This window comes from Aulonocara sp. 'chitande type north' Nkhata Bay, linkage group LG17 (assembly GCF_057382095.1).
Source record: "Aulonocara sp. 'chitande type north' Nkhata Bay isolate Kocher_YH1m ecotype deep benthic linkage group LG17, A_spYH_male_GT1.1, whole genome shotgun sequence".
Classification (NCBI taxonomy): domain Eukaryota; kingdom Metazoa; phylum Chordata; class Actinopteri; order Cichliformes; family Cichlidae; genus Aulonocara; species Aulonocara sp. 'chitande type north' Nkhata Bay.
Genome location: NC_141360.1, coordinates 32,839,744 through 32,865,868, shown reverse-complemented (window position 1 = coordinate 32,865,868; position 26,125 = coordinate 32,839,744). Strand labels below are relative to the sequence as shown.

The following is a 26,125-nucleotide window of genomic DNA, read 5'->3' as shown; positions in this document are numbered from 1 at the left end:
ACAATTTGGGCATTACCCCTGAGGGTATATATAGTAACTGGAGCAGTCTTAATTTTACCCTGTGTTATTTATAGGTCATTTGTAGTGTGATGAAACCAGCGTGCATTGCCTTTAAAAAGTTTCCGTTCAAGGGGGGGTCATCATCTCCCATTGGATGTTTAACATCATAAGGCCAGAATAACTGGATGCATTACTTCTCTGACTTCAAGAATTTAGAAACATACATTAGACGGAATGTATTTTTAAAAAATAAAAACCTATTTATCCTTATCAGTATCGGTTTAACGAGTAGGGTAAACCTTTGTATTAATTCTGAACTAAATAATTCCTCTGGTAAACAGCATTATGTCATTGTATTTGTGAAACTTGTACCTTGTTTCTTATCTCCTCCCATTCTGCACTCGCATTCCTGTCATGAAACCCAGGGGCGGACTGGACTAAACCATCTCTATGTAGACGGCTTGGACTTGTGATTTCATTAAATAGAATTTGATAACCGGGCTCTCACCAAAATGTGAATGATAAAAAAAATTGGATATGTATAAATAAACTTTTACCTGTTTGTTGTTCTAAAGTTTTCTTTTAGTGGTTATGCAGCACACAGTTGGGATACGTCTGCACCCCATTCCCGGATAGTGGACTAGTCTTAACACTGCCATGTTGGATGGAACTGGCGCTGGGCTCTCTGGCGGCCGGACTTCCCAGGAAAGTTTTTGCCGTTTTCCGTGTTCGCTCGGTTGCTCTAGTTTTGACCTTATTTTGTGGAGGAGGGGGACCTCGCAATACATTCCTGAGCGGCATATTTTTTTGTTTCTGCAGTCTTGCCGACCCCTGGGATAAAGTGAACCGGTGTGCGGGGTCGGAGCCAGGCCACGGATGACCGAGGGATTGTTTATGTATCTTTTTGGATCTCTTAACGAGTTAGAGTCCGTATATACTTTATAAACTGATCCTCAATAATGAGTGGACATCCGCCGCCACGGCGGCAAACAAATGTCGGCTCGACACTACTGACTTCGCAGGAAAATGAATGTCTTTTCAACCACCTCGGCAGGAAATGCATCGTAAGTTTTCCCATTAATTTGTTCTGTGATAGCGGGCTAAGAAAAAAAGGCTAATGCAGCTAACTTGCACCGTGTATCCCGTCCCGAGAAGGAAAATAAAGATTAGCTGTTAGGTGTAACAGTGCGTTTATGGCCTACAGTTTTTTGTTTTGATTTTAGGGTTTGTGTTGACTGAGAAACATTTGGGATTTCTAACTTGTAAGGTTTGTTTTGACAGTCCAGGCGGCCGGAGAGGGCAAGTAGGTGTAGCGATTGTGTCAAATGTCCCGTTTGCGACGGTGACATTTGGGAAACGACAAGTTTGATTTTACCCTCTGGCCTGAGCCGGTATGATTTTTATCTTGAAGGCTGGACACACCTGAAATCACTCAGGAAATCCTGAAATTCCGCTGTCATTAGCCTAACCGCATCGAGCCTAGCACTGGCAGAGTGCAGTTAATAGTCGGGGTATTGGAGCTGTTAAACCCATCAGCGGAAAACGGGGCAAAGGAATGATTTTTCTTTTTTTTGCACTGGCATTACATAACGTGGCTGAACCTAGGTTGTTTTCGGGAAGTGTGTCCCCCGAAAAGAATGTGCCGAGCAGGCTTGGCTGAGCTCTTGACAAAGCTGACGAGCCGAGAAGCCCTCTGGTAATGCAGGACTTGTCAGTCACAAAAAATCTGACGAGAATCTGTGGGAGTAGCCCGATGTACCGGTGGGACTGCAGTCAAGACCACTAGCGCAGTGTCACGACTCAATGTTGTAAAATAGCCTAATGTTACGTAACATGTTTAGCATTCAGCTGATTCATTTTTATGTCCTCATTAAGCACCATGTCTTGGAGCGACCCACATCCAGTAGATCATAGTGTTATCTCAAGTAACAGATATGCAGCTGCACCTTCACTTCTCCACAGCAATGTCTGCATGTCTTCTAAAAGTTGCATGTCTCATTCTATTGACATTATGATTCCTCATTTCTTTGTGGGCTGACACAACAGAATGGCCATCAGCTGACCATAAAAGAAACTGGGGGCTTAGATCAGTAGATATTTGCCTTCCAAAGAGTCTGTGGCTTACCACAGCCCACATTTAGTTAATGTTCGATAGTGTCACACCCATATTGCTATCTGTTAAATTAATCTATTAGACCACTTATCACACTCCAGAGTTGGGTAATCTTGGCAAAGAGTATTTAGTTTACTTCCTAATTAAGGTCAACAAAATTGTTGAAAATTAAGCGTATGACAGGTTATTTTGAGTTTCAGTTTTACTGTTTGATTTATACTTTTTTTTTTGTATTGCTGTGGAGCAGTTTGGTCCCACTATGTTGCAAATGTTACCCTGTGGTTTCATCATGAAAGAATGGCACACCTTCACCTGTTATTGATTACCGTTGCAGAGGAGGCTGGTTTTAAAGTCCAGGTTTTCCAGTTCAATAAAGTGGTCTGTTTTTGTGCGCTCTACGGGAGGCGAGGTCAACAACAGGGATATTAAATTCTCCACTGCCCTTTCTTAGTGACTTGCATGTAATCTGTTCCTGGGTTACTTCCTCATAGTAATCATTGTTTCCTGTAATTGTGCATAGTAAAGGTGTTGCGCTTGATTGACATACAACTGTGTCTTCCTCTTTGCTGCACTAAACCAACCATGCTGTTTGAGATGCTTGTGTGTGCGTATGCACACATGTTTGCTTTGGAAAGGCCATACTTCCTGTCCCATGACACAGTATATCAAGCCTGTATGAGGTCACACGGTTGGATGTCCCGCCTCCTCCTTAGACACAGGTTTCTAAGGTGTGCCTGACAACTATGTAACCAGTTTTAAACCCCAGTAACAGGCTTCATCTGGCTTTCTGGCAGTTGTGTCATACGGCATGTGACTGAGACGTGCACTGAGGAACATTCCTCACAGTCCTACGCTCTTTTGTGTTTCTACACGTCTTTTCATTGAAGAGTGAGTTTGGAAGAGACAAAGTGTGTGTGTGTGTGTGTGTGTGTGTGTGTGTGTGTGTGTGTTAGAGAGGCTCGGGGGAGAGGGAGGCTGGAAGAGACAGACATTGTGTGTGTCTCAATCTAATTAGAATATCCACCAAGTGATGTAGTGGCTGACCGAATGGTTGGCGCTCATGCAACACAATTGTTAATCAGAAAATGTAAAAACCACAATAACTGTTGTTTAACCTTTTTCAGCACCATCATCTTTCTAATCGAGACAGCTCTTACCTACCAGAGTTGCTGTATCTGTAACAGCCTTGTTTGTATACTATTCCTTGTTACAAACTAACAGACCTTTTTATATATAAAATATATCTAAAGCATGAAAGTTTCCCTCAGATTGTTTCCCTTATAACACCTTTTTAAAATATGAATTTACCTGCTTCTATGAACGTTTAAAATGTAATATATGCCATAGAGCTGGGCGATAGAACGATATGTATTGCGAAATAACTTTTTCTCGATAGAAAAATTAATCTACTGCGATAGACCTCACCGCTCTTGTCCTCTTAAAAAAAGAACAGCCAATCCAAATTAAGTAGCGCAGAGCCGAACCAATCACAGCCGCAGCGTCACGTCACGTGACTTGTTACGTACAGCACAAGTGCCAAGCCGCACATGTGTATTTGTTTGGGAAGCAGCCAGCCACCGTGCCGCCCGGGTAATGGAGGAAATGAGTGTGCCGACTAGAGAAAAGTCAACCGAGAGCATGACCGAAGGTTACCGAAGAGAAAACAGATGATGGTTCCGATGCCGGAGAGATTGTCGAAAGGAAGAGCCATAGAAGTTCCGTAGTGTGAAGGTATTTCGGCTATTTCAAATCTGACAAAAAACAGAGTAGCGCGCACTATAAATTGTGCCGAAAGCAAGTCTGGAAATACAATAAAGCGGTGCATGCTCAATCTCTGACTGGAAGCGCTAATTCGTCATTCGGCTTTTGTCAGACTAAAGTAACTGTTAAAACTGTTTGAAAAGCTAAGCTATACAACAAGGAGAGATTGAGAATTTCCTTTTAGTTCTCAGTTTATTTGATATTGACAAAAGTTAGTCAATTTTGTCTGATCTTGTGGGGCGATCATGGCTCAAGAGTTGGGAGTTCGCCTTGTAAACGGAAGGTTGCCGGTTCGAGCCCCGGCTTGGACAGTCTCGGTCGTTGTGTCCTTGGGCAAGACACTTCACCTGTTGCCTACTGGTGGTGGTCAGAGGGCCTGGTGGCGCCAGTGTCCGGCAGCCTCGCCTCTGTCAGTGCGCCCCAGGGTGGCTGTGGCTACAATGTAGCTTGCCATCACCAGTGTGTGAATGTGTGTGTGAATGGGTGGATGACTGGATATGTAAAGAGCTTTGGGGTCCTTAGGGACTAGTAAAGCGCTATATAAATACAGGCCATTTACCATTTTTGATCTTCTGTAAAACAAACTAAGATTTATTTTTAGAATTAATATTTTGTTTCTAAGTGGAATTGAAAATTTAGTAGTCTTTTTTGTTTGTTCTATTTTGAAACTTAAACGCTTTAGCGGCTGCCTTTTGTGTAGTTTGCAATATTTGCCTTTATCTGAAAAAGTCTCATGTTCCTTAAGTACATCTACCCTGTTGAATTTATTATGGGAAATAAATATTTAAATCAAAACAAGCTGCTGATTATTTCACATTTTACTTGTGAGCAACGGCACATTTAAATCTTACAAATATAGTTATTTGGCTTATATCGTGATAGATATCGTTATCGCCTGAAATGAAAAAAACATATCGTGATATGAAAAAATCTTATATCGCCCAGCTGTAATATGCCATAGGGCTGGACGATATATTGAGTTTTGTTTTTTTTAAAAATCGATATTTTTATACGAGATATAAGATGTGACAATATCCTTTATATCGATATAGTCTGTTCTCTTATAATTATAGTTGTGGAGCCACAAGTTTGCCTCTCTTTCGTCCACTTTTGTCTTTACGCAACCTTACTCGGCCTCACCTCTTTCCTTCACTAAACACAACTCCCCCTCCTCCCCCATCGCTTCACCTGCAGGCAGAGACAAGATGGACATGGCAAATCTCCGTTAACGAGTTACTGCGCATCGCCCCATGCGTGGGGCTGGACAGCGTCAACGTGTTAACGAGCTAACCACGCTAACAAGCTAACCACGCTAACAAGCTAACCACGCTAACAAGCTAACCACGCTAACGCCATGCAGCCCATGCCGTTAGCGTGGTTAGCTCTATATTAACATGCTGTATGTTAATAAAAGTGCCTGTGTGACATCTGGGACGCAGCTTTGACTAAGAACTCTCTTTTTGTTCTTACTTTATGGCTATAAAAAAATATCGAGATATATATCATATATCGCCATCCAGCTAAAAAATATCGAGATATGAATTTTGGGTCATATCGCCCAGCCCTAATATGCCATATGTGTTAAGTGGGTTAATCTTGCAAAATAAGAATGGAAGTGGTGCACATACATATGGATTATCAACTGTAGAAATCCCTGATTTAAAACTGTGAAACCACCTGAAGCATAACCTTGTGTATTAAACACATTTCATCCTCCAAAATCATGCATTGAGAAAAACAGACACCTACAGGTTCACGCACAGTGGTCTCACTCATTAGTTTTACTCATTGGTATTCCTTGTGCTGTTTTACCATCAGCAACACTGACTTGGCAAAAGGTGGAAGGCGTCCAATTCACGCTGTGTGTGTGTGTGTGCGCGTGCATGTGCACATGCACAGACTGCTTGATCAGCAGTCCTGTCCTACAGGAAGTCCCGTGGTCGGCCTCCTCTGGTGATTTGTGCTGGAGAAGGGGAACGTGACTCCTTTTTCACTCCACCTTTCCCCTTTTGTGATTTTTTTTTTTTCTTCTTTCCTTCTTTCCTTCTTTTTAGTCTCACTTTACGTCTTATGTCATCTGTTTCTTTCCCTTTTCCTTGGCTGTCTTTTGTATTTCTTGTATTCTTCCTACTCCCCGTTAAACATAGCGTTGAATGTCCAGAGTTTAACAGATAAACATGAGCCTAGTGGTCTGAGGTGTGGACACAGGCCTCTCCATGTTGATTTTTTTTTTTGTTTGTTTGGGGTTTTTTGTACTTTACCTTCATATCTTTACCAGCTGGAAGAAGATCTAGTAATGACAATAATGAAAAAGCTTTAACAAAATAATTACAGGAGCAGATTCTCAGTGTTGTTGCTTCCTGCTGTTTTTTAGAAGTCTTTCTGTTGTTTTTATTAGTCTACATTAGTACAGACTCACACAGCAGCAGAATCAATTTGTAGTAGTTGTACATGTGTTACACACATGGCACAAAAACAAAGTAATTATTACTCCACACTTTTGAGGGCGGATCAGTCTAAAAGGAATACGCTGCATTTACTTTCGACAGGTGACCTGTCATACAGTTACAGTTGATACACTGTTGGTATCTTACTAATATGGATAGTTTGTGACATGGTCTCTCTAATTATCACTATAGCTGACTACCAAATTCTGAAACATTACACATGCTTTCTCTTTTCCTGTTGATTCATCTCAGCGGTGGTCTGATTTTTCTATTAAATTTCTGTTAAATTTTTGCATTTGATTCCTGCAATCACCAAGGGTGGAAGTGCTCTTTAACCATAAATTGCTTCCTGAGGAATTGAAAATAGAAAGAAAAATTGTAATGTGTTACTAATACAGATAGTGAACTATGTTACTTGATCTTTTACTTGTTGTCATTACTTGCTTATACTAGCTTTCGTTTCTTCCTTTTAATCGACCCCATGTTTATAGTTATATTGCATTAGATTGTGTGCTGCCTGGGCAATTGCATGGTGAGGTCAGTACACATGTAGAGGATAAGTGCATAAGAGAGAAGAAGAGGGAATTAATTCACTAGAGAATGGTTTGGTGTGTAGGGTCCTTTTGGCCGGGGTTTAATGACGCCATACTCAGAGCCCCACTTCCTGCAGCCTTTGGCCCTGTCAGGAGCAATCAGCGCTCTATGGGAGGATGAATCCATAGAGCCTCAAACCTTGGATACCACACAGGCCCTGTTACTGTGAAAATGCATTACAAAACAGAATTTAAATGATTCTTTCAATCCTGGCTATTTCTGATCAAAATCTAAACCACCAAGAGTTGTAGTGTTAAGAAATGTAATGATTACATAAATGCAGATAAAAATATCTTTTGCAGACGAGCTGAAAAAAAAACTGCCTGTTTTCTGTTGTCTCATTTAATGCTGTGTTTTAGTCATGCAGTTAGTGTGGCTATCATGGCCACTTCAGGAATGGGCTGATGCAGCTTTTTCCAGTTTGAACAATACAGACTTCTAAGCTAAGCTAGAGGTATCCAGTTAGAGAGGAGCTTTAATTTAATAAGCTGTCTTCTTCACTCTGAGTAAGAAACTTTGAATCATCTTTTATGTGTAATTTTTTTTTAAGTTAAACTGTATCAAATGAATGCAATCAGCAATACAAATGTACTAAATTGGCATTCATCACTAAAACAATAAATTACAACAGGCTCAAAACAAGTGCTATGATAAATTAAGAATTTATTTACCTAATTTAATGTTGCATCTCATAATTTACACTTTGCTCATTTCAGCTAAGATTGAGTCATACTACAATACTGCATACTGCTGTGATACGGTTGCAACTGAGTGTAACAAAAGCCTTACCTTTCCCTGCTGTTAGTCTATTAGTTGAGCTAATGGGAGACAGGTGAAGGGAAATGATGTCAATCATATTGACATCACATTATGTTGCCATGATAGTACAGTAAATGTTTGCTGACAAGTATTTCTTGGTGCATGACAAAATTAAGAAAAGAAGCATAAAAAGAGATTTCAGTAAGAAGTAAGACAAAAGTAGTACAAACTCATTCTCATACTAAAGTGGGGTTTCCAACAGATTTTGAAAGTGTCTAAGAGTGACCAGAGTGAGAGTGAATAAACAAGAAAGAGAGGCTCCAACACAAATTGCACTTAAGTTGATGCTTTATTGTAATGTTGAGTTGTCTCTCCCGCTATTGACCCAGTCACTGCTCCCGATCTGTGACATGAGAAAGACAGACCAATATAGAATTGAATTGAATAGATTGTCAGATATCTGTATGTTTTTTTTTTTTTTTTTTTTTTTAAACCAGGATGGGATCAGTATCAGATCCTAATAGGAGATCAGTTTGTCCCAGTATCGCAGCAGTTCCTCTGAAAGGCCAGGACTGCCATTTGTTTAGCTAAACTCAGCTTGTAGGAAGAGTGTGGAGTCACTGACTGGAAGCATTTTTCTTGCAGAGATATCAGAATTGGCATTATGAGGGCAATAAACAATGCTCAATGGTACCCTGTGTTTTATTTTAGCAGTTAAACCCAGCACAGTGGGCTTTTTTTTTTTTCATATGCAGAAGAAAATTTATCTGCATTTTGACTGCAAAATCAAACTTTTAGTTTCAGTTCAATGGTAGAAGGAAGTGGAAGCTAATGAGGTGTCCATCCAGATATTCCAAGAATCATCATGATGACGTCTGCTGTACTGCAAAGACGAGCCTTGTGGTGTGGTTGTTACCAGTTTCAGTATTACATGTAGAATAGGATTTTTTCTGATGATACTGATCTTGTACTGTGACTGACTTTTGAGGATCTGTCCAAAAAAAAAAAGAAAGAAGATATGGACAAAACCACAAAAGCCAGAAAAATGCCCCCCTCCCAAAAAATCCCCACAACAAATGTTTGTATATTAGAAAAGGGTGATTTACTTGCCCTGTTTTGGGGTTTTTTTGTTTGTTTTTTAACAAAACCTCTCATTCCCACTAAATTACAAAGAATAATCTAAGGGCTCCTCCGTATGTTGTCTTAATACCTCCAGTACATCCTGGAACTCACTTTAGATGAGGCATTTCCTGTCGTGATGGTATTGCTTTCATGTATGTGTTAATGGCTGTGAACGTGGACCCCCTCAGTGTTAGAAACTCCCTGCAGCAACCTGTAAAAACTGCAGGTGTCTAACCCTGCCTTATGATCATGTCTCTGTGTGCACTACAGGTGTGTTTTTAGTGTGTTTGCACATAATATGATGCCTTTTTGTCTTAAACAAATGTTGGCTTCTTTGCCTTTTTCTATGCCTTTTATTGGGCGTGTATATGGGTTATGCGTAAATATAACTGGAATTTCTTTGGAATATTTAAATTAAGGAGATGCTGAAATGCATGCAATATTCATAATACATAATTGGAGTAATTATGCATCGAGTCTATATTGTACATGTCATTAAAAACTAGTGAAACTATCAGGGTTTTTTGTTGTTGTTTTTTTTACTTATTTTAAGGCAAGTGGGGTATTTCTGTTCTCTATCTGTATTTCATTTCTAATATTGCTTTATTCCTTTAGGATCCAGCTTGTAAATCTCTGGCACATGGCTGTATAAAACATGCTTTGTATAGAACATTAACACAGATATTTGCGATTCTCACTCTCCTCCTCCCTCTGTCCTTTTTTCCAGACATTGTCTTCAGGTGTGGTCCAGGTATTCACAGCAGATAGGAGCTCCAGCTGGAACAAGAAATGCTGCGGGGTGGCCTGTTTGGTTAAAGACAACCCCCAACGATCCTACTTCATCAGGGTCTTTGACATCAGGGTAGGTATATGGGAAGCAAGGGGCAATTCTGTGTGTAAAAGATGGCTTCTTATTGAGTTATCGTGATAATAAATTTCAGCTTTCTACTTGCCTTATTAGTTGTTTGTTTATTTATTTTGTATTCAGCCGTGCTTCTGTTTCTCCACAGGATGGGAAGGTGATGTATGAACAGGAGCTGTACAACAACTTTAGCATTAGTGGCCCCAAACCATACTTCATCACATTTGCTGGAGATGTAAGTTTTTTCCCTCAGCAGTTACATTTGTCTTTTTACTTATCTTTCTCAACCTCAGGTTAGTTGATAATATTTAGACCCCTGCTTTAAATTTCTTTTGTGTTAACTGTTAGTGTTGCTGAAAAATATTCTCTTGAAAGAAAGTCGGCATTTAGATTGTTCTGCAGTGTGTGACCAAGAAAGGATATCGATAAGGTTTTAGCGATACCTAGAGTAGGGGGGTGGCTCAAGACTTTAACACAGTAATGTACTAATGTAAGGTTTTTGGTTTTTTGTTTGTTTTTTGGGGGGGATTGTTCAGCTGTGTGTGGCTCTGTTTTTGTGTACTGCTGAGTAAACATTACACCCATGCAGTCTCACATTTTAATGGAATTAGTAGGTACAAGTTGTACTTTCTGTAGCCAGTATGTGGCATTGAAAACCATAAGCCTATGTTTTGGTTCCTTATTTTTTGTTCAAATGTTCCTGAAAGCATGTCTACATCAGTTAAAGTTTACCACAGAGCATATTTCCTTCATCATAATCTTCATTCAGTCCAGAAATTCTGATGGAAACCTGCCATGGAAAGCACGTGTGACCAAACTTCCAGGTGTGCTTACCAAAAGGCACCACCATTAAAGTTACGGAACTAGAAATTTGAGCTTTGTGTCACTTCTAAAGCTTTTCATGTCACAAGACATCTTTATTTAAAGAGAATACAAACTGTTAGCACGGTGGATTAGACTTGAGCTGACCGTAAGCTTTACGGCACTGTTGTTCAGTTGCAGTATACGCATAATGGAAGTGTATTTGGAAACCCATAGATCAGCGGTCCCCAACCCCCGTGCCTCGGACCGGTAGCGGTCTGTGAGTCGTTTGTACCAGCCGCGAGAGTTGAGGCTCAGGTGTGGTTTTCAGGGTTTTTATCGGTTTTTCAGCGTTATTTTGTTATCGTTTTTATCGTTAACTCGGTTTTCCTGGGTCTTTTCACGTGTGTTATGAATAAATCTTCCTTTTTTCAGTACCGGTACTAGTTTTTGTTGTATTTTTCCGAGACACCTTAAAGGCCGGTCCGTGAAAATATTGTCGGGGCATAAACCGGTCCGTGGCGCAAAAAAGGTTGGGGACTGCTGCCAGAGACTATCCATAGATATACAGAAGTACCAAAATTCTATTCATAACAGTTTTTTAATTTCTTTTCTGTTTTGTGTGTTCACAGACATGCCAAGTGGGTCTGAACTTTTCCAATGAAGATGAGTGCAAGCGTTTCCGGAACACTGCGGGAGAGCTAATGGGGAGAAAACTGAGGAAAACCGGTACCCACTTATTGCTATCACTGCTTCACCTTAGGTCCTAACTACTGATCTAACTTGCTGGGGGGAGAGAAAAATGACATGATTAGCAAAGTTTTGTCTTATGCTCAACAATCTGGTTTGTCTGATTATATTTCAAGCCAAATCATCACCATTCATCATTAAGTGGGAGCACAAGATCAAATACATTTCTAAACTTGTCATTTTTGAAACTGTTGGATGACAGAACTGGGCAAAAAAAGGTCTAAATTTCAATACATAAGCAATCTTAATCAGAGGTAGTCAATTAATGGAAGATGTGCCTTGGGGCCACATTTAGCTGTTCCTTATGTTTTTAATTTTTTCCTTTGTCTTTTTTTTGCCTGGGTCTGTCTGCTGTTATCATCTGCTCTTCTCCTCATCTTATAAAGTTTTCAGAGCTGTTGGTAACACGTTCAGTGAGAGTACGATCCGAATACTGCCCTACTGTGACGTAGTCTTATTTAAAAAAAAAAAACAAAAAACAGATCTTCAGAGTCATCTTAACAGAAACCTCATAAAGTTGGTGCTGCCAAAAAACTTTCAAACATGTTAACAGAACTTTGAAAGCTTTTAGGGGTTTTCCCCACGTACTTCCAAATGGTTCTTCCAAATGTTTCTTTTGACACAAATACCATCACATGACTTTTCAACCAAAACAAATGCATCATAATACTGCACCCAGGCTTTTGGGGAAGAAATATGCTGACTGTCCCAAGGGGGGCACTGCAGTTTCAGAATGAAATGTGCAGAACCAATCAATGATTCCTGCTTCATCTCTCAGGAGTAGAGCATTTCCAGTGCTTTCTTGTAATTTACTGAACATGGCGATTGGTTTGAGAAACCAGTTTTTAAATATTGCACCCCTAAACTATTGTGTCAGTATTTACAGTAACACTTGAATAGCTCCAGATTAAAACAAAACAGGGTCAGGCAGTTTTTCCTTCAGTTCATTTCTTCATGCACCAACAACTCTAAAACTCTCCACCTAAAGACAAAGTCATCCACACAGACTCTCATACTGAACATGAAACTGAAGAGATTCTTATCCACAGCCATCCAGATGCCTTCTCAGACTTGGCACTCAGTTCTTAACTTTGATTATCTTGTGCTTGATTAAAACCGAGCCGTCTCCACTCTGCTTGTTCTGCGGGTCATTTCCTGACCTTTGAATCGATCGTTCTCTTTCATATTTCCCCCTCAGCCCGCTGCATTCGGTGCTTAATCGTATCAACAAGGCTTCCTCTTTTTGATCTTCCACCTCAGGAAAACTCAAGCCATTAGTGTGTGTGTGTGTGTGTGTGTGTGTGTGTGTGTGTGTGTGTGTGTGTGTGTGTGTGTGTGTGTGTGTGTGTGTGTGTGTGTGTCCCATGTTAATTAACAACCTTTGAACTTCTAGAAACTAAATGTATTATTGTTAATATGAGATGCAACATCTCTTGTAAAGCCCTCTTGAGTTGTTGATAGTTTAAGTGTGGACTCTAGCTGGTGTGCGTGTGTGTGTGTGTGTGTAAGAATGTGTGATTTACTCCTTCTAAACACACTAACTGAACTCTGCTTGGCAATTTATTTTTTTCTGAATAACCCTCCATTCAGTGCAATACACGCACAATCCCGCCGAAACCTACAAATCGGCTCTCTTCTCTTTTTAACGTCTGTACTCTGACGCGCTCACACTCATCCGCTTCACATTAACACAGCCCACTACTTAGCACAGGAGTGTAATGACTTAATTTGTCTGTGTGTTCACAGAGAAGAGACGCGACCCTGCAAATGGTATGTTTTCCACTGTTTCTTTCTGAAATGATCAGAAAAGAAGTGTAAAGCCAGAGTCAGACTTGTGTCTGATGGTGTTGGCAAACATTTGTGACACTCTGCTCACTGTGTCATACTGGCAGGGTTTCTGCGTAGCTCATGGTTTCAACGATAGTTCATTTCTTCTTATACTGTGGAGGAAACTACATAGCTACATTGCAGTTTAACTGATAATGCCTACATGAAATGTAAAATGCTAACTACATATGCAAACTACATACACCTGTATAGTTTATTAAGACATAAGCTGTGGGATATGTCACATAGAAAGACTTAAGCATAGCATCTGTCTATTTTACTGAAATTCATGCTGACAAGAAATGCAAAAAGAGGTGACTTGGTCTGAAACAGACAAGGAAAACGTCAGGCCTACAGACTGATTGGCAACCCTCTGGCAATTGGTGGTTGCTTGGGAAAAATGTGTATTCTCTTACCAGTTGATGAGTGGCTACTGGAAGTTGCCAGTAGTCACAAGGTGAAAACTGATCACTTTGCGACCGATGTCACACAGCAACCACTCAGGGGATATACTGGGGTTTTTTCCCTAGCAACCAGAGGTTGCCGGAAGGTTGTCAACTGGTCTCTGGGCCTATGTGACTGAGGTCTAAGCTATCAGCTGGAATGACCTGCCAGTTGACAAGTCATAGGGCAAAACTTTCAACAAGCTTCCCCCTTTCCTGATCTATGGCTTCTAACCATAGTTGGGCGATATCTGGTTTTAGTTTGGTTTAAGTGTCTTTAATTAGCCCAGCTCATAGCTGGGAACCAGATTTCACTTGGTACCAATTCTGTTGTGATTAAAAAGAGGTGAAGAGGAATGTGTGACACTATGGATTCATACTTTGCTACGTTAGTTCTCAAACACTTGTGACAATGAGGGAGAGTTGCTTACTTCCCACACAAAAACAATAAACCTTTATCATGCACTGGTTACCCAAACAGATGACCTTCCTAAAAGGGGATGTACAGAAGCGCAAGACTACAGTTAACTTAATGAAAATGGCACGGAAAAAACTAAACAAACCTGAAAACTAAAAACTTGAAATGTCACTAGAATTTTATCAAAAGTCCCAACAAGCACAAATTCCAGAAACCCAAAGCTCCTCTACGAAACCCCTAAGTTCCTTGAAACACATTTGTAATCCTTAATACTTACTTTTAAGATTGAGTGGCTGTATTATGACAGTGATAATAATATACAGTCAAAACAGCCAGTATGCATCCTGAGAACATTTTGCCAGCATAGAGCTGTTCCCCTTTGTGAAATACAAAGTAAATAGAGAAGCTGCTTATAGCTGGAAAGACTAGTTGTGAAACAGCTCCAGGAGCAGCTCAAGAAGAAGTGATGTGTTTGACATGAATCATCTCAAGGTTTTTGATGTTGCCTGTTTTGTTTTTTTGGGATGTCTTTTTTTTCTCTCATAAACAATGGTTGTCTGCTATTTGTTTTGATTTGGGGGTGTTTTTGTTTGTTTTTTGTTTTGTTTTTTAATGAATAATAAATGATTTACTGTATAAACAGTACACAACACATTGCAGGGTGTTATCAAAAACACAGCAAAGAAACTACATGCTCTGTTTCCTATTATTTGTCTTACTCCTTTTAAATTAGCTTTAAACCGCCCGAGAAACATCAACATTTTGTGAGGCGATTCAAGGAAGTTTCATAAATATTTTCTTTGAATGACGGCTTGAGAACTTCTAAGAAATGTCTGATTTGGTATTTTTAATCCTGGTCGGTGTTGGAATGTAGAGCAAAACCATAACATGACACGACATTGCCCCGTAGTGGAGTCATGCCCTCGGTGTAGCGTCATTCTGCCGCTTAGTATGGTCTGAGTAAACAGATGGAATACATTTGTGGATGTGCAGACGCTTGTGTTCTGGACATGTGTCACAAGACACACAGCCTAGTTTGAGACAGCAGTGATGAAGTAGTTTTAGACTGGAAGATTTGGCCCATATATTTGTTTGTGTGCCAGCATAGAGAGGTATTAACTTAGACAAGTATTTGGCTGATGCTTAGATTGGGGGTAGGTTAATGGAATTGGGCATGATGGTATTCTGATTGTATACATAAACATCATGTAAATCAGCTCAGGATTCATATTTTGGACTTTGAGTTGGTATTCATATGCAGCTTTTTCAAGGTCAGAGTTGGAAATGACAATTCAAAAACTGGTTTCTAAAGGCAACTTGTTCTATATACCTGTGCCCAGTAAAGCAGCCACCTATCCACCTATCCAAATCCCATTTCTATCTTGGATTTGCCGTGCATGGTCTCTTTTTGTGGAAAGGTACTTTTTGCATAAGTAAGTTAGTCAATTTCCAAAGGAAATCCCTTTGGAATTTCCTCTCCATTCCTAACTGTCTTTCTCTCCTTTCCCATCACTGCATCATCACTCTGTTACTGTCATCTCTAGTCTGGTTTTTGCTGTCCTCTCCACTACTCCTGCTGCCTGGTTGAGCACTTGCCTGCTCATCAATTATCCTCATCTGCCCTCCCTCTCTCTTCATTTAATCAGTCTGTTTTCTCTCTCATGTTTTTATCTATCGCCCTGCCCTTCTCCCTCTTTCTTTCTCTCCACTGATTCATCATGTTTTAGAAACCCCAGAGATTATTGTGGGATTATGACATGGATGGGTTTTAATGGTTACGTAAAACAGAGGCACAAAATCCAGAATAACTTGCTGGGATTAGATATGTTTTGCAGGAAAAGGGAGGAGGTAGTGGACAGACTGGTGGTGAAATGATCACAGCCAGCCAATCCGGGCATTACAATCTTGACAGTAGGGAGTCGAAGGGGATGAATAAGCTTTAGCCGCTGGCTGGCAAAGTTTTGGCTCTTTCCCCCTTTCCAAATGCATTGTTGGATGTTAGCTTTTTCAGCTGAGGAAGGAACCATATAATCATCATCAGATGCAGGAAATCTATTCAGTAAATGAAGACTCGGATCCATCACATCTTCTTGTATCGTTTTGGAAGCAGAAACATCCTTCTGAACTGGATTCACATCTGACACAACGCAACAAGTGGATAGTCTTTGATTGATAGCTCAGACGTATTGTTCACCAGACATTTCTGCACCTCTTTTTTTTTTTCTTTTCTAAATTGAGAAAGAAGACCTGAGATCTTTTTGCTGCCTTTAAATCCGACCTCGTTCCCGCCTTATCTTTCATGCCAAGCCAACAACTACGATGATGTTCTGCACCACCTTTCTTTCTGCTCCTTCTGAGGAACTTAATTGTGAAGCTTCTGGAAGAGGAGCAACTATGGGAGGTGGAGGGCTGAGCCCAGGTAGCTGCCTGTCTTCCTTACATTGCCTGGTTCTCCCCCAGGATGAACTGTACCCATCTCTTTCTGACCCCACTGCTCGACTTTCCATCTGCTCTGAAGACCGAGCTTGCAACTTGGTGGACAAAGTGCTTGTAGACATCAGTGTGACCACCTGCAATGCAAGAAGCAGCAGGTGTATTTGGGATAACCTGAGAAGGCGACGCAGTCGGTCTGCATCGCCTTCACCCAGCAAAACGCCCAACAGTCCTTGTAGCAAGCGTGTCGGAGGTATGTCTTTCATTTGAGGTGCCAATTGAAAGTTGTACAATTCTATTGTAAAGGCTGGAGTTGTTTCGCACGATGGGATCAGAGATGCTCACTGCTGGGCTAGGAACAGTGATTGTAGGTTTCTTTGGTTGAGGATCCTTTAAAGGAGAGGCGATGTCTAAGGAACCCCTGAAAAGGTTAGCTATTAACAGTCCAGGCTACACAGCAGCAAGTGTGTTTTATTGCAGCCTAAGAGCAGTGAGTGATTTGATGACATGATGTGTCATCAAATCAGAGAAAGTGTGTTGTCCCTACTTTAACCTGGGAGAGTAATGGAAACAGTTTTTTGCAGCTTTCAGTTACACAGCACAATATTAGCATTAATCGGTAAATGTTTTTACACGCCTTAGCTTTGGGTTCCCAAATCCCCATTCTGAGAACCACTGTGGTTGAGACAGTAGTAGTGCTTGCTTGTTGTGTGACTGCTGGTTTGCAGATAAAATTACCATGTGACTTATTGACTATATTGGTAATCTTGCATTGCCTGTGTCCATTCTCCTTCATTTTAATAGCTGGAAAACAAAAAACAAATGAACTTGTTCATTACTTTAGTATGTAAACAGACATTTTTCGTTGTTTGTGGTCAAATAAAGTCTGCTCTCTGTTCTGTGTATGCCTTCTCCTCTTGGACCTCCCTGGTTATGTAATCCATAATAAGAGCAAATCTATTAACTGTCTAGACCAAGGATGTCAAACTCATTTTACCTCACAGGTCAAACACAGGCTACTTTAATCTTATGTTGGCGGAAGCAGTGAAACTCCTATTTCTGTGAGTGTACAGAGAATTAGCCACACATTTAATCAATGAGATGTCTTACTGTATTAAAAAAGAACAGTATGTCTCAGTTTTGTAGTATGAATTGCTATTAGGGATGTCTTTATTAGCAGGAAAAGGTGTAACACTTGTGAAAATACAGTTAAAAGTCTAGAATTTATGTGCTCCTTCACATTTTCCATAGTCATCCAGTGGGCCAGATTGGGGTCTTCCCCAGGCCTATTCTGGCCCCCGGGCCTTGTGTTTGAGACCCATTGTCTAGACAATTGATGAGGACCAAAACTGAAGAGAACAAGGTTTTGAACACGTTTTAGACAAAAATGTACAAAGTCTTTAGTCTTAATGATGTTTAGCTTCATCTCTCTGTCTTAACTAATGTGATTATTTAGTTTAAATACCCCAGGGAAGTATGAAAAATGCTATTATTTATCATATACTGAATATTCTGACATTGTTTTCTCACCAACAGATTTAAATAACATGTGCAGATCTCCACACAGTCTGTAATAGTCATTAAAGGATGATTTAAGCACATAAAGTAAAAGCACAAACTCTATTTCTATATAGAGCCAGGGTCACAGGTCATGTTTTATGGCTTGTTAAACACTTTTATGGCATTTTAATCTGAAGACAGTTCGTGCATTAGGCGTTTAAAGACACTTCTTTAGATGTAGGAGGAAAATCCTTTGTTGTTTTATATGAGCTGTAACTTTAGTACTGTCTTCTTCATTTTCCAGGACCCGCATTGCCCATGGCGACTGTCGATATCAAAAACCCAGAGATCAACAGCGTTCAGCGTTATCACAACAATTCTCAGATGAACAACATTGTGCACTCTTCCTTTCCTAAGAGGGAGAAAAAAGTCAAAGGGGGGAAGAAGAAGAGGTTGACAAAGGCAGACATTGGCACACCGAGCAACTTCCAGTGAGTGAGCCCAGGGTTGTTTGTTTAAGGTCAGAGGTAAACGCTGACCTTTGGTCTCCTTGGTAAACTGTTTTCCCTGGACTTTGTGCTTTTTTCCAGTATTGTATTTTTTTGTAGGTCGTGTTTTTACCACTTACCATGAATTTCATATAAATTGAATGCCATACTTTTCCTACACAAATGCCTGGAGTTCACATAAGTGCAACAAATTGGACTGTCATGCATAAATTAAATCAGAGCAGCGCTGCAGAGTTTGACAGCACTAGGTGGCGCTACAGCAGCACAAAAAGCTTAAAAAGTCAGCTGTAATCCTGGTTCCCGCTTTGACAATTTGCTCTTTACAAAGCCTAATAATCCCACGTCACAGCCAGCATGAACTGCTGCACTATTACTCCATTTCCAAAATTTTAATAGCCATTAGTCAATCACCCATTTACCCTTATAAATAATACATTTAGTTAATTATGCAGCACTTGGAGAAATTACACATGTTGTATTTTATAATGTGGTTTTTAAGACACAGCAGGAATAATTAAATGAATTTTAAGCAGCGCTAACGTTGAAGGTAGTCCTCTGAGAAAGTCAAAAGTAGCATTTAAAGCTATGCTATGAGTTTCAGATGTCTTAAAATTTGATATAAAAGTTTGACACATTTGCACTGATGAACTTCTGCATCTGAAGAAGAGGTGAGGGGGTGGCAGCACTAATCCATTTAGTGCCATCCTACAGAATAAATAAACACATATCTTTGCTTTTACCTGACAAACACAGATTGGCTTTGCAGTTAATAGCTAATGGATCTTTGTCTGCTTTTTATTTGAATATAGGAAACATCATGTACTGTCTATGTATTCTGCCCCCTTCCTGAACACATCATGTCTCACATGCTCTCTCTTCTCCTTTTCTCACAGGCACATTGGACATGTAGGATGGGATCCAAACACAGGCTTTGATGTAAGCAGCATCCACAGAACCTAACACTAATATGTACATGTTTGTTGTGCGTGTCTGCACATGTCAGCTATGTGACCTCTAGACATTTGTGTGTAGCTCATCCATATGTCAAGTAGGCATCCCTCTTCTTGACAGATAGTTTAAATTTTAATACTGGCTCCCAAATATTAATCTGAGCTGTGTGGCTGAGCCATCCGGAGTGTTACACAAGGAGATTTTTTTTATTTATTCATTTTTTTTGGTGATGTAGGGAATCAACCCACATCTGCATAATCCATGGACTCGTTCCCAAAAAGCTTCATCAGTAACTCTGTTGGACTCTGGATGATAGCTCTGAGATTATACAGGTCAAAGAGACTTGGTCTCCCTGTAAATGAAAAAATGAATTTCAGATGATTTTGGTTTCATAAGTTAATGCTTTCAAGGAGATTTATTTTTTTTTTTAAATGAGTGACGTCAGTCAAACAAAACCTGCTCACCTCTTAAATCCTCAGGCTTTTAAAACCTAGGCACAAATTGGAGGATTCATAAAAGGGTAAGGGATATATTTTATAATCTGTTCTTCAGGTACTTTTAGTAAAGTCAAAGTAAAGAACTTCCCCTTAAACAGAAGGTCTTTTTTTTAATAGTCTGCTTGAATCAATTTGTCAAACCTGTCATATTATTAGAAAGCCAGATTAAATGTCATATTGAGGTCTTCATCTCTTGCAACTTGATCTCGACTTGCAACAGAGCATTTTCTGCTTCCAGAGTCCACTCCTGTAACAAGTCCTACACAGACCTTTGGTAGCTCAGAACTGAAACCACCAGGTGGCGCCATAACGGCTGATATTCTGGCCTTTTCTCGAGCCCACTCTTATTTCAGCTTTTTATTTAGAAATGTCTCCCCAAAACAACATGACATTGACAGAAAGTTACTCTTCACATTCAGCTTTTGATTTGGCTCAGAGTGCATCTCCTAAAACTTCAAAATATTCTTTGATATTTTCTTGAAAATATTTCCTTATAATCTTATTTCCGTGAACGATAAAGGTATTTTTCTAGTTGATGTTTGTCTGAAATTCCTGTTTGTACATTTGCAGCTGCACATAATCTGATTATCTGTGGGATAACCTGAACCTAAAGTGTAGGTGCAGAGGCTAAATGTCATGTTTAAATCTCTGTTTATTCTTCAGCTGAATAACTTGGACCCAGAGCTGAAAAACCTGTTTGATATGTGTGGCATTTCTGAGGCTCAGCTAAAGGATAAAGAGACCTCTAAGGTCATCTATGATTTCATCGAGAAGAACGGAGGTGTAGATGCTGTCAAAGATGAGCTGCGGAAACAAGGTACGGCCACAGAAACGAATATGTAGCCCGGGTTTTCATATCTTGATATAAGAAATAGGAATTTAACTATACTGTTAAATTTGATGTATGTGCGTGTTTGTGCAGGACACTCACCCTCTGAAAATGTGTTTAATGGGTTGATTGTCTTTAATTGACAATCTAACTAGTGTGGTGGTTTTATCCCCAGGTCCGCCCAGGTGGAGTGGTAGGTTTCTATGCATGACCTGCTGTGACTGTGCATGTAGAGTCAAACTATGAATCCGAGCTGTTTCAGGTCTTCAGTCTTTTTAGTAAGATCTTTGCTGTTTTGCACCTGATTGTTCTCGAGTTGGATGTGCTGTCGACTCTCTGGAGACATACCAGCTGTTTGTCACGTTAGACAGGTTTCCTTTGTTTCACGGAAACATTGTCCTGCAATGACACTACTTTAAATACTTTGTTTCTATCTAACCTCTCACATGAACTTCAGCCACACTTGTAAATGTTTGGCCCGTCATGTTTTAAACACTTTGCACGTGAATTTACGTTTGTTTAACCAGGCTTTAGTCGTCAGTGAAGCAGAGCCAAACTAGCTTTTTGAGCTTTGGAAAGCATGTTTTTAAATGGTGTTCACATACTTGGAATGGGGATACGAAGTCCAATTTGGGAGTATTAACATCTTTCTTTGAAAGTTTGTGGACATTTTTTTTTCTCAATACAGATTTTGTGAACAAAAAAACCCCACCAGTTATTTGCAAGAAGGCTGCTCCTTCACTCAACTCTGTAATTGCATGGCTTTGCGCAAGAGGACCTGACGAGCACTTCTTGACTGAGATTCCTTAAAATCTTTAGGAATTGTCCAGATTTTCCTCTGCCCTTCATTAAAATTATATGTAGAGAATAAAAAGGAAAAATAACCTGTAGGGGATACAGTGTGAACTACAAATGGTTCAATCACAAGTTTCTGCTTTAACCTTTTTCTTCTCCTCCTTTTCTTCAGCACCTCCACCTCCACCTCCATCCAGAGGCGGCCCTCCTCCCCCACCCCCACATCACGGCTCCGCCCCTCCCCCCCCACCACCTCCCGCACGGGGACGAGGTGCACCTCCACCTCCTCCCCCCTCCAGAGCTCCCGTCTCTGCACCCCCGCCTCCCCCTCCATCACGGCCAGGCATATCTGCTCCACCGCCGCCTCCTCCCAGCCGCGGCCCACTCCCGCCACCCCCTCCACCGGTCCACGCATCCCTTCCCGTTGCACCTCCCCCACCACCCCCGCCTCCCCCCTCATCCGGCGCTGGCGCACCACCTCCTCCTCCTCCCCCGCCACCTCCTCCAGGCCCTCCACCCCCAGCTCCTCCACTCGCCACAGAAGCTAACGGAGGGGACAGCAGCCTGCCGACATCTGGAAACAAGTCGGCGCTGCTGAGTCAGATCAGAGAAGGAACCCAGCTTAAAAAGGTGGAGCAGAAAGAGAGGCCAGCATCCAACGTGGGCAGAGACGCGCTTCTGGACCAAATCCGACAAGGAATCCAACTTAAAACTGTGAGTATTCATCCATCCCACACGGCATCTCTCCATCCGCTGTGCTTTCTTTGCGTGCTTTAACCACCACGTTTTATGTATTGTCTTTACAGAGGGACGATAATAATGACTCAGCACCTGCCTCACCAGCCCCATCATCAGGCATTGTTGGGGCCCTCATGGAGGTGATGGAGAAAAGGAAAAGGGCTATTCACTCTTCAGGTACTTTCAAATATATCAGTCTTTATCACCTACTCAGCTATCGCTACAACATATATCTGTAGTTAAAACTAGGACTATCTTTGTTTCCTGTTGACTACCAATTTTTACCTCTCAGCCAGAAAAGGCCGATGGGGTATGACCCCGGCATTTGTGAATGCGATGACTGAAAAAAACCTGTCTGACTGACTATGAGGCAGTGTAGGATTTTCAAACTGATACCTTAGATGCATCTACTAAAAATCTCAGATGAGTTTCTATCTCAGTGGCCTTGACCTGAAGGTCAGAGGTCAAGTTTTCCACCCGTATTGAACATGATTTTATTAGTAAAGCATTTAAATTCAAGCTTACCTGACACACTGTTAGCAGCCTATAATAAGTACTGATGTAAATCACCCTGCAAAAAAGGAATGGAAGTGATCTTTATCAGTTAATTTCATTGGCTGTTTTACATGGAACAAGGTAGGGCAGCCTTGAGTCTCTTAGTGTTTTTCCACTTTTAGTTGGCATTCACACAAATTCAGCTCCATATATTGAAAACGGTTTCACATGAAGTCAATGCAAAGTAATGAAACTTTCTTAAGCTATTCTTGTGCTACGCAGTCATCGAACAGTTTTATAAACTGAAATACAACAAGGGGAAAAAAAGCTTGTCGTCGATCTCGGAGCGTTTTCCCTGAAGAGGCTTGTCAGCACCACCAAGTTTACACCAACTGCAGTCATTTGAACGTCATTTACTCTAAATCTGATGACATTTAAAGAATACAATGGAATAGAGTAGCCCTTTATTGTCATTGTACACGTACAACCAAATTGTGGAACAACTTCCTCATCAGTCGAACATCCTCATGATTTTTTGTTTTTCACTTTCTCATTTAAAAACAAAACAAAACATGAAAGTCACCCTCAGAGAATTTTGAACAACAGTATAATTCATCATACATAGCCTCTGTGTAAATATTGCTGTTTTATTGCCTGCATTAAGCACTTTTCATCTCTTTCAGCCTAGATAACATGATTTTTCTTTCTACAGATGAGGATGATGATGATGAAGATGATGAAGACTTTGAGGAGGAGGATGAGTGGGATGACTAGTGTTTGTTTGTTTGTTTTTTTTCTTTTTCTCCCCTTCCCAAACCCCCCATTCCTCAATTCCCCAACCAAATGATCACAACACTAAAATTGTATTTGGAAAAAGAAATCGTTAATTTCAAAATTATTAATGTAAATGTTCTATTGATTTGCTGTATATTTTTTGTTGCCTTCATGCCTTTTTATTAATCTGTGCAATACCTCATTTAATCTGTAAATGTTTGTCATTGTCATCTTCGGTCGTCGGCCCTTCATCTTCTCCCTTTACGCCTTATTGGCTGGATCTGTCTCTTGATAGCAATATGTCTCATCTCTCATTTTAAGTGTCCCTTGCCCCCCCCACATCACTCCCTCATCTGTCACTCAGGCATCTTTCATATCTGCTGCCTCCCATTGCACACGTTCCCAGTCGTCAGTTTAACGTGCAATTTTATATCAATTTGTCTTTCAAATTTCAGAGTTAAATGTAGTTTTGGGGTGGTAACTTACAAAACAGGTCGCCACAGATCTTTTGATTAGTCGTATCATCGTTGTTCATTAGGAGGGAAAAGAATTAACTATTTTCATACCCTACTGCTCTGTAGTTTATTTTTACGTATTCAAATGATCCTAGTTTAGCACTCATATTTTCTTAAAACAAAGAGGATTTTTGGAATATTTAGCTTCATTTGTTGTGGACTGTAAATTTTCTCCAGAGTTTGAGTCTTGTTATATTTTTGCACAGATTAAAAAGAGGAGACTCGCTGCATGAATACAGGACATTTTTCAGGTCTGCTTCATTATGGAAATTACATACGCTTTAGGTAATGAGACAGAAATACACCTGAACATGAAGCTTTTTTTATTTCATTTGTTTTTAAACACACAACACTACATAGAGTACATGAATGGAGGTAGCCCACAGTGTTATGGCAGGCTATCTGTTGTGATTTTTAGGGTTTTGGGGTGTGTTTTTTTTTTTTTTTTCTTTTTTTTTTTTCCAACAACACTAAAGATTCAGCTGAATCTGTGTTCTGTTTTTTTACAATAGCAAGCAGAGTATTAATAAATGCCTGTTTGTTGAAATCAGGTCATTCATCATGTAAAACTTGTGGAATAAAGACATTTTAGTTTTCATACCTGATGCTTATCATGGGTCCATATGCAAAGTTACTGTGCAGAAACACCAGGGCTAACATCATGTACTTCCTGCTATAGGAAGAAATGCATTCATGGCATTCTTCTAACAAGTATCATTATTTTAGCTAACTGTAAATCATGAGGTGTAACATAGGAATTACTTCCATAAAGAACTCTGTGGTTAACAGTTCTCTACAAAGACTAAAGATTCAAGCTGTCATTTGATCTGAACTAAAAAAAGGAAAACGGTTATCAGCAAGTTTAACATTTTTTATTTAATGTTAAATAGGACAAAATACTTAAGTCACAACTAGTTAAAAATCTGCTTAATTGTTAGAGAACTGTAATTTCCACAGTTGTGCAAATTCCTTCTAACCCGTTTGTCTGTAAAGTGATATTGTATAACAACTTTTGCTAAACAGCAGTTGATAAGTTTTCCTTTAGTGCTTTCTGTCTGAAAGGTTCTGCAAGATATGGTTAAAATTATCCGTCAGCACAAACCATCTTTTCCTGAATGTGTGGAATAGCTTGCTTATTTCCTACAAATTTAGATCTTAATTACAAATCAAGTTAAAATTTCAAGTTGGGTCTGTCAAAATTTTGATTTAAATATATCTCAAAATTTCAAGGTTTTTTTTGTTTGTTTTTTTTTTTTGCATTGGCAGAAAATGGCTTTAGAAGCTAAACAAAATTATGACAGATAATGGAAAATAAAGAAGGCAAGTCACTTCTACTAGTGAGCAATGGTGACAAATGACAGGTATTGGTAAACCCTGTATTATAAAATTAGCTCTAACAGCAGCCATAAATGGAAAATGTTAACATTTATCATAAAGTAATATATTTTCTGTTATTGTTGGCAAACATTAACCATTAGCATATGTTTATAGCACACATTAAACCCTTGGCCTCAAAAATAGAAGTAACCTGACTTCCAACCTGTACATAATCAGTGAAGCATCATGAAGACTGATTGGTATGGTTTAGCTAACCATATGCTAGCTGCTTATGCCAGAACAATAAACGTGGCAGAGAAAACCGTGAACCGAACTAAGTAAGGGTGAGGAGTACCGCTCGCCAAGAAAGGGGGAAAAAATCTAAAACCTGTTGCTGTGTCATAAGTTGTCATGTTTAGTAATTAAACCTTTAAAAAGCATATTAGCATTCCAGTCTGGGTAATTTTGCTAATACGTTTCTGGATAATTTAAAAAAAAAAAAAAAAAGGCCAATACAACACTCGCAGTGCGTGAAGTTTCTTGAAAAATACTGTGATTGAAAACATTTAAAGCTTTTCAAACTATAATTCCTTTCCTTCTGTTTGCTGTTTAAGAAAACAAATATTTCCTTCAAATTATGTCTTTGAGAGACAAATTGCCACTTGCTTGATTTTCTAACTGACCTTTTTTTTTTTTTTTTTTTTTGTCAAATACTAAGATACTTCTTGGGAGAAAAACTAGCCATGTTTTGCTGATGTTAGCTTCTGTAGGTAACTCGGTTAATAAGACGTTGTGAATGCCAAGTCTTACCAAAAAGGCTGGACGAATAATGACTCTTACAATGTACACTCCAATAAAAGGTTGATATATACGTA

General features: G+C 39.9%; 1 protein-coding gene across 4 annotated transcripts; it reads left to right on the top strand.

The window, feature by feature from the left end:
• The first annotated feature begins 636 nt into the window (after window positions 1-636).
• LOC147310412 (actin nucleation-promoting factor WASL-like) lies at window positions 637-26,125 on the top strand. 4 transcript variants are annotated; one of them, XM_086269947.1, is made up of 12 exons: window positions 637-1,064; window positions 9,524-9,658; window positions 9,807-9,893; window positions 11,092-11,188; window positions 12,956-12,979; window positions 18,135-18,321; window positions 19,233-19,275; window positions 20,451-20,604; window positions 20,792-20,809; window positions 21,584-22,125; window positions 22,218-22,326; window positions 23,357-25,228. In XM_086269947.1, the coding sequence occupies exons 1-12, from the start codon at window positions 960-962 to the stop codon at window positions 23,416-23,418; spliced, it is 1,563 nt and encodes a 520-aa protein (XP_086126073.1). In that variant the 5' UTR covers window positions 637-959; the 3' UTR covers window positions 23,419-25,228. The 4 variants fall into 4 exon arrangements, with proteins under 4 accessions (XP_086126073.1, XP_086126074.1, XP_086126075.1 ...); XM_086269948.1 differs by lacking the exon at window positions 20,792-20,809; XM_086269949.1 differs by lacking the exons at window positions 12,956-12,979; window positions 20,792-20,809 and having other exon boundaries at window positions 638-1,064.